General features: G+C 48.7%; 1 protein-coding gene across 20 annotated transcripts in view; it reads left to right on the forward strand.

The window, feature by feature from the left end:
• EIF4G1 (eukaryotic translation initiation factor 4 gamma 1) overlaps positions 1–14,535 on the forward strand; it is a 79,998-nt gene that overhangs the window by 37,532 nt on the left and 27,931 nt on the right. For 19 of the 20 annotated variants that reach the window (XM_081910687.1, XM_081910690.1, XM_081910691.1 and 16 more), the window contains 3 exons: positions 1,346–1,446; positions 11,428–11,520; positions 12,451–12,517. In XM_081910687.1, the coding sequence (XP_081766813.1) occupies positions 1,346–1,446; positions 11,428–11,520; positions 12,451–12,517 (261 nt within the window). Of the gene's footprint in view, positions 1–1,345; positions 1,447–10,229; positions 10,537–11,427; positions 11,521–12,450; positions 12,518–14,535 lie in introns of those variants that run through there. The other variant, XM_081910699.1, reaches the window with a different exon arrangement.

Genomic DNA, 14,535 nt, shown 5'->3' on the forward strand with positions numbered 1-14,535 from the left:
TCTCAAGGCTTTGCTTCAAATGTCCATTGGGATTGGGTGGCCCACAGTTGAAATAACTCATTCTGCCAGGAAGATGTCTGTCTGGCAGATTTTGGGCGGCCAGAAAGAAAGTACATCTTCGTATGGTGCTTAATAACTTACAGATTTTTTTGCTACAAGCTGTAGGAGGTGAATCTGTCTGAAGTTGGCTATATGGTGCACCCTTTAGTAGTTCTGCTATTTGTTTGCTCTGGTTTTTCATGTTTTCTATGTATTGAGGTTTTAAAATGTGTCTTGGTGAGTTTTTAAAACACTGCAAACAGCAACTTTTCTCCTTTTGAGTTTGCTCTAGGGCAGGAATGGCGAACCTAGTGCCTCCCAGATGTTCAGAGCCAGCAGGGCCAGAGGCTGGGGATGATGGGAAGTGTAGTTTAAGAGCACCAGCAGAGGCCACTTGTTCCACATCCCTGCTGTAGAACTTGTAATTCTCAGCACAATTGCTTCTCCACTCATTTCTAGAACTCTTTGCCCTCCCCTAGACTCTCTTAAGTTTTGTCTCCCAGAGTCTTGGATTCAAAATAGTCTGCCCAGTGGAGAGACTAGGTGGGTGCCATGCATGCTGGGCAGAAGATAAGGCCACGAAGCTTGGGAAGGTGGCTGGGGGAGGAGATGCCTAGAGCCAGTCCCTGCTTCTGTACAGTCTTCCTATTTCTCTTGTTTGCTGCTCACAGAGAGAGTTGGTTTGGAAGGAAGTTAGGAGAAGAGCTGAGGAGGTGGGCCAGGGAATTTTGGGGACACGCAGTTCTAGACCACAGCCATACTTTCATTCCTCCCCTCCTTGCTCCATGCAACCAGGCAAACAAGGCCACAGATTGAGCTAGTTACAGCAGTAGCTCTTCAGCATGCCTTAATTTAGGATGGGGTAGCCTCAAAGCAAGGGGTTGCCCCAGGTGGGGAAGTGGGGTGGCTTAGGGACGCTCAGGATCATGGAGAAAGAATGCTGAGGTGTCGCTTGCTGAACAAGTTGGTCCGGTTTTGACATTCCTGACCAGGTCTAGAGGCGAACATGCCACCCTTGAGCCTCCTGCCTCTTTTGGGAGTTCCTCCTGGGATAGTCATTCTCTCTCTTCTTGTTCGTACGTGTGTGGAGGGGGAGCTGAGCAGTGACTTGCCCCAGTGCTAGTCGGGGGATTATTTCCCCCACTGAAAAAGGTGCTTGGCAACTTCACATGATGGCTCTGCCCTGCGGTTCATTCCTTTAAGCTTGTGAGATGAGCTCAGGAATTACACCTGCAGATGCATGATTTGCCCCTTGGAATTCTGGGACAGAAGTTCCTTAACTTTCCTCCTTTTCTCCCCTCTCCAGCTGGTGCATATTACCCTGCCCAGAGTGTGCAGCAGTTCCCTGCTGCTCAGGTCATCATGAATCAGCAGCCACCGATCCCGCCAAAGCGAGAACGCAAGACGGTAAGATGGGAGCTGGGGGGGGGGGCGCTGGGCATGAGTTTAAAGTTTATGTTGTACAGGACTGCATTTTGTTGGGTGGTTGATGCCTCTTATATCGCTCTCCCTCTAATTCTACCTAGTCTTGGGTATGAGGCTGTTGAAAGAGAATCCCAGGCATTGTGGTTCTCCTGGAACCTAGGAATTTGATGCTGGCATCTAAAGTGCAAATTATAGACTTAGTCCATGTCTGTGTGTTTATGTTCCAAGGGAAGTGGCTAAAAGTACAGGTGAGCACAAGTATATGTGCCAATCACTCGGATCTTGCATAGGTTTTTAGAAGTAAGCTCCATTAAGGTCATTGAGACTTGGGCTCAAGTTGGGGCTCAGGGACTTGTGGCCTTCAACTTCAAGTTAAGAGAGTTGAGCAGCTTCTGCAAAATTGATATGGTACCGCAGTTAAACAGAAAACACACACAGCCTGTAGTATTGCTGAGTAGGGCTGGGTGATACCTGGTTTTCAACACTGTGATACGTTACCAGCTAAACATCACGATATACTGACATACCACAATGTCTGAAATAAGGATGAAGCTGTGTAGAGGCATTGGCTGGCCTCGTGGTTTTTCCCGCATTGTGATTTTTGCATGGTGCATGCACACACACATATCGTGATTCCCAATATATTGCCAAGTGAAGAATTCTGATACTGATATCATGATACGGATTTAAAACCGGCTTGGGACAATATATCGATATATTGCCGAGCCTGAGTACTGAGATTATGAGGGCCAGTTGGATCTTCTAAAAGGAGAATGCTGGAGTTCAGGTGCCAGAAAAGAACTGTAGCTCAGTAGAATAGCATGTGGTTACAGCATCCTGGCTGAGAAGATTTCAGCTAGCAGGTTTGGACCTGAGATTTGGAGAGCCACTACCAATCAGGATAAAAAGGTAAAGGGACTCCTGACCATTAGGTCCAGTCATGAATGACTCTGGGGTTGTGGCGCTCATCTCGCTTTATTGGCCAAGGGAGCCGGCATACAGCTTCTGGGTCATGTGGCCACCATGACTAAGCCGCTTCTGGCGAACCAGAGCAGTGCACAGAAACGCTGTTTACCTTCCCACTGGAGCGGTACCTATTTATCTACTTGCACTTTGACGTGCTTTTGAACTGCTAGGTTGGCTGGACCGAGCAACAGGAGCTCATCCCGTCGTGGGGATTTGAACCGCCGACCTTCTGATCTGCAAGTCCTAGGCACCCACAGTGCCACCCGCGTCCCAATCGGGATAGGTGATGCCTATTTATATGGCTCAGTAAACTGACAGGGTCTGTGGCAGCATTTGATATGAGCCTATCAGGAAGCCATTCCCTCTGCCTCTTCTAGAAGGGTGCGGTAGTTGGCCTTGGCTGTTTAAGTTGTAAGGACATCTGCTTGGAGCCATTTTATGGTTTCCTCTACAGTGGCACCCCGCAAGACGAACGCCTCGCGAGACGAAAAACTCGCAAAACGAAAGGTTTTTTCGTTTTCGAGTTGCCTCGCAAGACGAATTTCCCTATGGGCTTGCTTCGCAAAACGAAGCTTGCCCCGGGGACAGCGGGTCTTCTCTTTTGAAGCAAGGGGCGGCGGGGAGATCGCTTCTCCCCACCGCCCCTTGCTTCAAAAGAGGTCCGGGGGCAGCTCTTCCCGCTGCCCCCGGACCTCTTTTGAAGCAAGCGGCTGCGGGGAGATCGCTTCTCTCCGCAGCCGCTTGCTTCAAAAGAGATCCCGGACCTCTTTTGAAGCAAGCGGCTGCGGGGAGATCGCGTCTCTCCGCAGCCGCTTGCTTCAAAAGAGATCCCGGACACCTGCCCCAGCCGCTGGGCTTCGTAGCGCTGCTGCGAAGCCGGGCGGGGGGGGCGGGAACACCTGCCCCAGCCACCCCGCTTCGGAACGCTGCTCCGAAGCGGGGGGGGGGCGGGAACACCTGCCCCAGCCGCCGGGCTTCGTAGCGCTGCTGCGAAGCCGGGCGGGGGGGCGGGAACACCTGCCCCAGCCGCCGGGCTTCGTAGCGCTGCTGCGAAGCCGGGCGGGGGGGCGGGAACACCTGCCCCAGCCACCCCGCTTCGGAACGCTGCTCCGAAGCGGGGTGGGGGGGCGGGAACACCTGCCCCAGCCTCCGGGCTTCGTAGCGCTGCTGCGAAGCCGGGCGGGGGGCGGGAACACCTGCCCCAGCCACCCCGCTTCGGAACGCTGCTCCGAAGCGGGGTGGGGGGGCGGGAACACCTGCCCCAGCCGCCGGGCTTCGTAGCGCTGCTGCGAAGCCGGGCGGGGGGGCGGGAACACCTGCCCCAGCCACCCCGCTTCGGAACGCTGCTCCGAAGCGGGGTGGGGGGGCGGGAACACCTGCCCCAGCCGCCGGGCTTCGTAGCGCTGCTGCGAAGCCGGGCGGGGGGCGGGAACACCTGCCCCAGCCACCCCGCTTCGGAACGCTGCTCCGAAGCAGGGGGGGGGCGGGAACACCTGCCCCAGCCGCCGGGCTTCGTAGCGCTGCTGCGAAGCCCGCGCCCCCCAGCCTTCAGAAGAGGTCCGGGGACAGACTGTCCCCGGACCTGGTCTGAAGGCGGTTTCCCTAGGAACGCATTAATTGATTTTCAATGCATTCCTATGGGAAACCGTGCATCGCAAGACGAAAAAACCGCAAGACGAAGAGACTTGCGGAACGAATTAATTTCGTCTTGCGAGGCACCACTGTATTCTCTAGGCTTAGCCCTGGCACTGGCAACAGGTTTCCTGTCTCAGCCAGGGAACAAATTTAATTCCTGGTTGACTTTCTCTTGGCAACTGTCTCCCTCCCTAGGTGGAGTCATGGCTGGCATTTTGAAATCTATTATGTTTTAGAAGTCTATCTAACCATCCACACACACCCATTGCTGGGTTTTTGTGCAGTTATCTGAAGCTGAAGTTGCCTTCATGCGGAGAGCTCGCTTCGCCTGTCCCCTGCCGCTGAATTACTTGCAAATCTCACGGCGCCATAGGAAATACACAGCTACACTCCCAGTTGGGTGCAAAAGACCTTCAAAATCTCTGTGAAGCCTGATGGAAAAGTGTAGCTGCTCACCTTTCCTCAATGGATTTTGTGTGTGTGGATTTGGCAGGGCAGGGGAGCAGGGCCCACCTCCGCAAGCTCTTGTGTAATTTCCGGCCGAGGGGCATGTGGCAATCTGGGTCAGAGTTCAGCAGGGATCAGGAGTCCGGAATGCAGCTCGGCACAACGTTGAGAAATGGCAGGGGAGAGCAGGCTGGAGCTGTGCACAGGCTGAGGCTACGGCTAGGTGTGGCTGCACGCACCCTGGGCTGGTTATCCTCCATTACTTGTGTGGTATGCTTCTACACGGTCCATTTCCACCCTGTGCCAGTTAATGTCTCTGGAGAAGAATCGGGTGAGAAGAGCAAATGCATTGATTTCCTTTCTCCAAAGGAAGATGCTGGCTTAATAGTAGCTTTTGCAAGCGTCTCGTCCCTTCTCCCTGTGCTTCTGGATATCTTCTTTATGCCAAGCCAAGGTGATTGGGACAAGGGGCGGGGCCTTCTCTGTAGTGACGCCCTCAGCACAGAACTCAGTCTCTAGACCAACCTCGCAGGTAAATTCTTGCTTTCTCTGTTTAGGAGGATGTCAAAGGGGATTTTCTTCTGGCAGGTGTGTTGGGACGTGGCATGACAGTTTCTCTTGCTCTTTTTCCTTTTAATCGAAAAGTTTTGAGCTTACTGTAGCCCTGCCCATCTAATGCTATTGCTTTAGGTAGTTTGGTGACTATATGATGATGCACTTTCATCACGTTTTTGAAGTTTGGTTTATTTCAAGCTGCCTCTCTGGAGCCATAATAGCAGGGTGAAAAATTGCAGCAGCTATAAATAAAAAGATGCATTACTGACAGGGGCTGTCAGCCATGCAGGGGCCACATCCGTGTCACTAGTAGACCCACCTGGTGCCCTCTAGATGTTTGTACTACAATTCCCATCAGCTCCAAACAGCATGGTTGTGTGATGCTGAGGCTGATGGGAATTGTAGTCTCAAAACATCTAGAGGGCACCAGGTAGGTGAAAGCAGCACTAGCATTAATACTTGATATTTTATTATGCTTTTATATGCGTTGGAAGCCTCCCAGAATGACTGGGGCAACCCAGCCAGATGGGAGGGTTATAAATAATAATATAAATTATTACAGCAGCGTATGGATGGGATTGGAGCTTGCTTATTCTTGGTGGACACCTTGCCTTCCTTTTCCATCACACATTGAACAGAACATAACAGGAAGACCTAGAGGCATGGACCTTGTGCATGTAACTACATGCGGCTCGTCCTGTTTCAGAAGATGCATTCCATGTTCCTGGGGGGAGAGAAAGATGTCTTGTCGGAGCTGCACAGGCCATAGACCCATTTGGGCTTTTCCTCCTGTCAAAGGTTTGGGGGAAGTGTTGTGCAAAATGCGGGGATCTTCTGAAAGTGTCCCCCCCCCCCGTATTTTGCTAGTTATTGTAACTGTCTTGTGAATCCTAGTCAGGCAGGGTGTCCAACAAGCACCTGAGCTGTTTATAGCTACTAAGGAGGGGTTGTTAGAGCAGAGAGTTATGCTAGCCACTTAAAATAGTAGCATTTGCGTGCAATGAGTTACGCCCATGTAGGCGACTGGTTGTCGCGGACTGTGTGCCTTGTGTTGACTGAGTCGGCTTTTCTTCCATCGGCTGATGATGGTTGTGTTTATGGGGATGTGAATGCGAACTTCACTTCTGAGGCTGTGTGATGTAGGCATGAAGCCCCTTTTTAAGGGCTTTGGCAGCCGTTTTGCATTCATCAGTGAAGGTGGCAAAAGGGTGGGTCCCTCTCTCCCCATGTCATCCCTGCCTTTCAGTGTATACATATGTGTAGACTCAAAGACCATCTTAGTTGGCTGCTGAGAAGCATTTACAAGCAGTGTTATGTATAAATCTCCTCCAGAACATGGATGTGGGAGCCCGAGACCTTCAAGAAGCAGTTGGTCCACAATTTGTACCATTCCTGATGTTTGGGAGGGTCATTGCTCAGTTGAGAGGGTCATAAAGTAACTGAGACCATACCCTCCAACATTTCTCTGATGAAAATCGGGACATCCTAAGGAAAAGCAGGACATTCTGGGATCAAATCAGAAACTGGGACGGCTTCTGTAAATCTGGAAATGTCCCTGGAAAATAGGGACACTAGGAGGGTCTGTGAGACCTGCCAGTCGTGGAGCAGCATACAAATGCCACTTAACAAATAACAAGCAAAATAACAAATAACAAGCTTTTTTTTTAATTTTTGAGTAAGCAGATTTGATTGGTGTGAGCCTTGGTGTAGCATCCATGTGCCTGGCATAGGTCACTGTGACTCTGTTGCAATGTTTCTCAAACTTTGATCCCCAGCTGTTGTTGGACTACAGCTCCCACAATCCCTAAGCACTGGTCCTGCTAACTAGGAATTATGGGAGTTGTAGAAACACTGCTCGCATTCAAGCCGTCCAACTTTGTGGCCATTGCTGCCTCCTGCAGCAGTGAATTCCGAAGGTTAACTATGCGTTGCAGGGAAAAGGACTTTATTTCATCTTGTCACAAATCTTCCGACATTCAGATTCATTGGATGCCCCCAAGTTCTAGTATTTTATGCCCTTATCTTACTCTGCTTTTCCCTAAACCAAAAACAACAGAAACAACAACAAAAAAACCCCACAAACCAAAACCCAAATGTTGTAAGCTTTCCTCGTGGGGCATATGTTTGGTTGCCGTTTCCCAAACCTTTCCCAGCTCACCTTTTTGAAGCAAGGTGACGAGAACTGTACACAGTATTCAAAGTGTGGCTGTGCTGTAGGTTAGTAGAACGACATTATAATACCAGCAGATTTATTTTCCTTTCCTTGTTTATGATCCCTGTCATTGCATTTTTCACAAGTTGCCACACACTGGGTCAGCTAACCACCACAAACCAAGTGTCTCTTTGTTGGTCAGTTGCTGCCAGTTCAGACGCTGCATATATATGTGAAATTTAGATATTTTGCCCCGAAATATCTCCTGTCACCTCCCACCTCACCTCAGCTGACCCCTTATAAATGCTGGGTGCATTACTGTTAGGTCTCTTTACGGACCGAGTCTGGGTTGCAGCCATCTGTTGAAGGAGCAGGAGAAAAACCGGCCCATTTAATTTTTCGTCAGCTCCTCTGCGAGCATTGAAAGGGTGTCTGAAGTGCCTCATTAATGTTGAGTTATCTGGAGTGCCATGCCCTGATGTGAATTTGGCACATTGATGCTGCAGCCAAGAATTCAGAATTCAGCTTGATTGTGTGTGTTTTTTTAATTACTGTTTTATGTGTTAACTTCCTGGAGCTCTCTGTTGTTGCAAGTTGGGAAAATATCGCCATGGCACAGACTACAGGGGAAACGGGATCCTGTGTTGTCCAGGGCAAATGGACAGTCTGTCCTTAGTAGGCCAGAGTCCCTCCCCTGTATTTCCGGATGTTCCATTCTACCAGAGGGAGATAATTCACTGCACGTAACCGCTTGCTTTGTGGGGAACTGTGCATTACTCTTGTGGCAAGGTGCCATTATCATTTGCAAGGCATCATCAATGCTGCTGCCGAACTCTACACAGTGAATTAAACAAGCTGGTCCCTGCCCTAAGAAGACCGCAATTTAATTTCCAGGAGTGGAGCACAAACAAGCTGGAAAGGTGAAGGCAGCGTTAGAAACTCGGATGCATAAGCTAATTGCCGAATGGCACTGTAAACCTGGGTTATGGAATGTCTAGGAGCCATTTTCCCCCGATGGAATTTTTTATTATTCATTTCATTTATATAATGCTTTATATTTTAAAGGGGAATAAATCTCATAGCAGTTTCAACTCACTAAGACATCAAATAAAACCAGAATAAAACAAATTGGAAGTTTTAGGGATAATATTTCAGATCCTTTTGTAAGGGACATTTTGCTTTCCCCATATTTATTCACCTACTTAATTGGATATAGCTGCCCCATGGCAGAAAAACTCTCGGAAGCCAGTGTGGTGTCAAATCCCCACTCAGGAAGCTCACTAGTTGCCTTAGGGCCAGTCACAGCCTTCTAACCTACCTCACAGGGTTGTTGTAGGGATTAACTGAGGAGGGAGGAGAACCATGTACTCCTTGGAGGAAAAGGTGGGATATAAAGGCAATGAATAAGCCCTTCTGCTTGCCTGCTTAAGAAAGCTGGGGGGGCCAGCCAGATGGATGAAGTCACATTCACCAATCTGGCATCCAGAGCTCTCCATGTGGTTGCGCCTGGCGAATGTCTAACACTGGGTTAAGGTTAACAGGAATAAATGCCAGCTGCTGTAGGTACATCAAGGCAGGCTTCGTTTTGGTTGGAGACCTCACAGGAGGGGAAGGTTTTGGAAATTGAGGGAGGGGAGAGATGGTACTACAACTGTGTGCAGCAATGTCCCCATTTTGGCCTAAAGTTGCATCCTTTTGTACATGTAGTTAGAAATAACAGTTGGTGCACTCTGGCTCCCTCACAGAAAGGGTATTTTTATTTTTCTGCATGGGAGCTATTAATTTCCCACCCCTCTTCCCTGAGCCTCAACAGATCTTTGGTTCATATGAAGTCTAAGTGACCGTCTTCCTACTGCACTGAACCATTAGTAAACCAAACTCTGTGGTTTCCATTGTCGTCATTGTCATCTGTCTGTTTTGAGAGAGAATGGAGTATGCCTTCGGGAGTGAAGTCAAGCCATTGCATTAGCCTCTCTAAAGTGACCTCCCTGGGCTTCAGACTGTGGGCAGTGTGTATGGAGGTCCTGGGCTGCCCAGGCAACAAGACCCTCCCCTCTTTGGCCTCGCTGATGTGGTCCAAAGGAAGGCAGAGCAATATGTTTGGCACCAGCTTGGTTGCAGGAAGGAGGCATACAATGCACTACTCAACTGCCTTAGGGACTCCACTCTGGATTTGTTTATTCCGTAGCTTTTTCTTCTGAAGATACCCTGCAAGGCAGCAGAGGTTTAAGACCAGTTTTCCTTCTCCTAGAGGGGCTGCCTTCTCAGGTGGATGAGTTCTTGTCTTCTTTATCTGGTAGTGGCTGCTCAGCCTTGCTTTCTGAGGTGCAAAGGGCAGACCTTACAAGGCTTGTGCATGTAGAACAGAGGTGGTTAAGCTCTGGGCCTCCAGGTGTTGGAATCTCAACTCCCATTAGCCCCCATCACCATGGCCAGTAGTCAGGGATGTTGGGAGCTGGAGTCAAACAACATCTGGAGGACTGAAGGTGTCCCCCCCCCCAATTTGAAGCATTTTCTCTAGCTGTGGACTATGGCACATTTTTAACAGCTTCAACACCGACTGAGCCGATGGGCTTGTGGTGCTGCTGCGAATATACTCATAACCACAAGAGGGAAGTATATGGATGCAACCCAAGAGTTGGGTTACGTAGCTACTGCATCTAAGGGCAGAGCTAGCCAATGAGTGTGCACCTTTCTCAGAGCATTGTGACATGACTCAGGTCACGTCAGAATGCATGGACTGTCCTATTGGGAAAGGGGTGTGGAGGGTGGGGGGCGCTGTCCCATTGGGGAGAGGGCAGAGGGGGAAGGGCCCATGTCTTGTTCTCCCCCAGGGCTCCGTTTTGCTGCTCTGGGTTGCCTCTGCCTTGGCTGCAAGCTCAGGCCACTCTGGAAGAGGGGCTGGTGCCCAAGCCTTGCCCTTGCTCTCTCAGCTGCTGTGTCCAGAGCTGCCAAACAGAGCTTGCTTATGACCTCATCGGCTGCTGCTAAGGACCTGTCTTCCCTTTGCTCCCTCCAGCAGCCACCCACCCTGGGCGCTCAGGGCCAGGAGGAGGAGCCGGCTTCCTCCTGGCCTCAGCCCTGTGGTCGGGAGGTCGGAAGGGATATGCGCCAATCTTTGAACGGCATGGCAGCTGGCTTTAGCGAAGTTGCCCCCCTGACATGGGTGGTCTGAGGTCCTTGCCACACACGAGTTTTTGCAGGGTGACTTTAGGCCTCCGCGTAGACCTCTGGAAGCTGGACTGACCCTTTTCTGGCTCTCTGCCTTGGAGGTTCCCTGCACCTGTGAGGTTTTGGATGGGCCAGGGATCTATAAGGTGTGAAGCTGGCTACAAACTCTGAGATTAGACAAATAGGTGGAGGTTTACATCCGAGTGTCATTTAACAATGCTTAATGGATGTTCAGCGGCAATGTATCTCTTGAGTACCAGGCGCTGGGGTCAAAGAAAATGAGAAATTAAAGCTGGGAGCTTTAAACCTAAGTTATGGGCACATCGACGGAATGTCTAGATGCACTTTTTTATAACAAGAATGCAAGGCTGAAAATGAATGAACTGCAGCTAAAATATTATGTTCATTTTCACACCCCTAATATTCTTAAGAGGGTCTCCTCTTCAGTCTTCAGAGAGTAGCTGGAAGTGGGGAGGCAGAAAAAGGTCCTCCGTTCCTTCCACTCTGCAGTTTTAATATGAAATCTTAGGCCCAGAAACTGCTCGTGTTAATGAAATTCTCTGTTGCGAAATGCCTCCAGAGTAATGGGCGTTTCGAACACTGACAACAGGAGATGCTCATCAGCTGCTTAGGAGTTTCCGCTGGCCAGTCTTGGAAGCAGAATTCGATGGAGCTCTGTCTGATCTTGCAAGGCAGGAGGCTTCTGCCTTCATGTCCTGCATGTGAGCTGGCTGGCCCTGTTGGAAACAGGAAATAGAACGAGGTAGACGAGGTTTTTTTGATCCAGCACAGGGCAGTTATTTTATGTTGTTAACCTAGTTGTGTGCATTGCTTGGGTGTGCTGGGCCAGACCATGCACTGGACTCCAAAATGAATTGTAGATGTCCTCCTGGGGTTATCTTGAGGGTGGGGAACCAGGCAGTCATTAGTGCCTAAGGAAAGTGACAGTGGAATGCCCTCTCTCCAACAGCAGAACATATACGATCTTTATACTTACAGTGCTAACAGCAAGTGCCTCTTTTCTTCCTGTCTGGCAGATCCGAATACGAGATCCAAATCAAGGCGGCAAGGATATCACAGAGGAAATAATGTCTGGCGCTAGAACTTCCTCTACCCCCACTCCTCCACAGGTAATGTTGATCTGCTTCTTTAGCTTTATTCCTCTTCATCTGCCCTTGTACCCTGGAAAGGCATGTAAGAAGCAACAAATCTGGGTCCAGTTCACGCGGCCAATTTCTTCTGCAGGTGAGCAGTTCTGGCCCCCTCCTCAGAGTAAAGTTTGTGCAGAAAGAGGATGTGAACACGTCCGCACACAGCCTTTGTGATTCCTGTGATTGTGGTGGCTGGCGGCGGGGGGAATTGCTGCAGGCACAGAAAGCAGCTACCGGCCATTCCCAGTACATGCTGGTTCATGCCAGTATTTCCACAGACAAACGAAGTTTATATGCCGTTTGATTGTAAGGAGAACTCCAAGCATACTACCAAACGATCTAAAGCTAATTTTGAATCTCATACATAACCATTCTCTCTCATGAATGCAACCAGAGTGCCTTGGAAATCTTTTCTGGAGGAGGGATGGGAATAATTTTGTCTCCTGGAATTGCAGAAATGAATTCCACAAGCTATATTTGTAGAGGTGTTGGGTCTTGCGTTAGAGGTTCTCTCTGCGTTGACTGGGTTGCATTGCGTGAAGAAAACGTGACATATCTGAACTCAGTTTTTTAAGACTCCTTTCCTTAGAAGAAAACAAGGTCATGGCACAGTGATAATGGCACAAGCCATTTATTTATTTCCATCTCTTTATATATGTTGGTCTTTCATCTATTTGATGAAATGTTGAAATCTACATATCAGTTTTGAGCTGATATTTGAGAAAGATATAATTGGGAAGGGGAAATGGAAACTTTAATAATTCAACCCCTCGGTTTTGCGGGAAAGGCTTTGCAGCTAACATTTTTCACCGAATCTTAAGCTAAAATATAGTCAGTTGAAGCAGACTTGGGCAGGTAATCCTATAATAAAATTGTTCTACTTTTTGTCGCCCCTCCCCTCTCTTACAGGCTGGAAGTGGTCCAGAACCACAAGCCAACGGAGAGACATCACATGTAGCAGTTATTGTCCGGCCAGGTATGAAATCCAATTCAGGGTTTGGGTTTGGCTAAATCAGACAAAGGGAATGCTGATGTTTCTCTTTCTCTCTGTGTGTGTCTCTCTGTCCCACTTATGTGAGGTGGACAGAATGAGTGGTCGGAGTGGTGGTTTCAGTTTGCTTTCAGCCCAGATAAAACAACCTGAGGTCCAGCCTCATTTAACGTGGCTCCCAGCACCACCTGAAGCTGCCTTGCTCCATCAGAATGCCTTCCTGTTTTGTTTCCTTCAGATTTCTGCCTTTTAAACATGCTTTACTCTGTGTGTGACTTTATAATAAGGCAAAGGGGAACTATTAGTTTTGCTTGTTCATTTTTTACTCTTTTCCTGATTTGGATGGCTTGGAGGGTAGGTAAAGTTTGTCTGAGAGCAAAATTAGTCACCTGCCATTTATGCCTTGCCTTATCTATAGCACACTAAAGTCAGAAAGCAATTATTTTCACTTGCTTTTCCAGAACAGTAGCCGTATTGGTCTTAAAAAAAATAATCTTCCTGCATAATTGTTTTGAGAGTAACCCCATCAAACCCAGCAGGGTTTATGTCTGAGCTGACCTGTATAGGATTAGGAATTCTCATCTGAGGTGGCTGTAATGAAATTTTGAAGCGGGGCAGATTTGTCAGCCGCATTGAGCTACGTTTCTTATGCAGCGTAGCCTGATGCATGAAAAGTGCTTCCTTAGCCTATTTCCTACAGGTGGCTAAATTCAGCTTTTTCTTTGGGTATATAATTTTGATGCCATGCTGGGCTGATGCCAAATGGCATTCAGTTTTCAGACCGGCATCTGAGAAAAGCGGAGCTTAAAATGTACATCTTTGAATCTTGGCAGACGGCCTCAGAAACAATAACTGTGCAGTTGGCCTGACAGCTGGTTCTTTGAGAACCTTCCTGGCTCTGCCAATTTTGTTCTGCTTCTGTGATGGAATTATTTAAGGTTTTGAAAAATCTAAGCATCATCCGTTCGTTTGGCCAGCCAGAGGGGCCTGCCTTAAACCGAGCAAATGCTCTCGCGTGGTCCCATTTGCACCATTAGCAAATTAAATCTTTTAACTCTGTGTGCAAGAGTCTGTGTTTTGCTGTTGCCCTCCTGGTGTTCTTGGGCTGCAGTTTCTAATAATCTCTGAACGTGGGCCGGCTGGCAAGGACCGATGACAGCTTGAGTCCCAACAGCAACGCAAGGGTCACTTCTTCCCTGTCCTTTGCACACCCCTTTCAGCAATTACAGAAGTCAAAAGTGGATTCGCAGCAGATGTAGATATCTCCATAGATAATGAGTTCATCGCAAAAATGAGTAAATCAGTCACTGAGAAAGTTCAATATTGAAGCCAGTATTGTACAGCCATACCTCAGCTCCCGGACACCTTGGGAGTCAAACTTTCCGGCTCCTGAACGTTCTTTTGGAGGCTGAATGTCTGACGGGGCTTCCGATTGGCTGTAGGAACTTCCTGCAGCCAATCAGAAGCCGCACTTTGGAAGTCGACTGTTTCGGAAGTTGAATGGACATCTGGAACGGATTCTGTTAGACTTCTGAGGTACAACTGTACTCTGTTCCTAAGAGTCCTTTACACTTTCGAGCCTGTCACTGAATTAGTTCATTCAGAATTTTGCCTTACTTAGCAGAAGACTGGTTTGCAATTGTGCAGGCTGTTCCTTCGGATGAAGATACCCATATTAGAGCTACAAATTAAGATTAATAACAACAGCAACAATAACAATAATATTCAGGGACTTAAGCTCACTGTCCACCTTTTAGCAGAACTGAAAGCTTTAATTGTCCTTAATCAGTAGGTCAAGCAATTAATCATTGTGGGTTGATTGATCTTTGAGGCTGGAATTTCATGATACAGTTCTTTGTGTGTTGGGGCTGAAGCAACCAATGTGGTGGCCAACAGGTGTCATAGAATCATAAAGTTGGAAGAGACCACAAGGGCCATCGATTCCAACCCCCTGCCAAGCAGGAAACACCATCAGAGCACTCCTGACATATGGTTGTCAAGCC

The sequence above is a fragment of the Podarcis melisellensis genome, assembly GCF_964234715.1.
Source record: "Podarcis melisellensis genome assembly, chromosome: 5".
NCBI lineage: Eukaryota > Metazoa > Chordata > Lepidosauria > Squamata > Lacertidae > Podarcis > Podarcis melisellensis.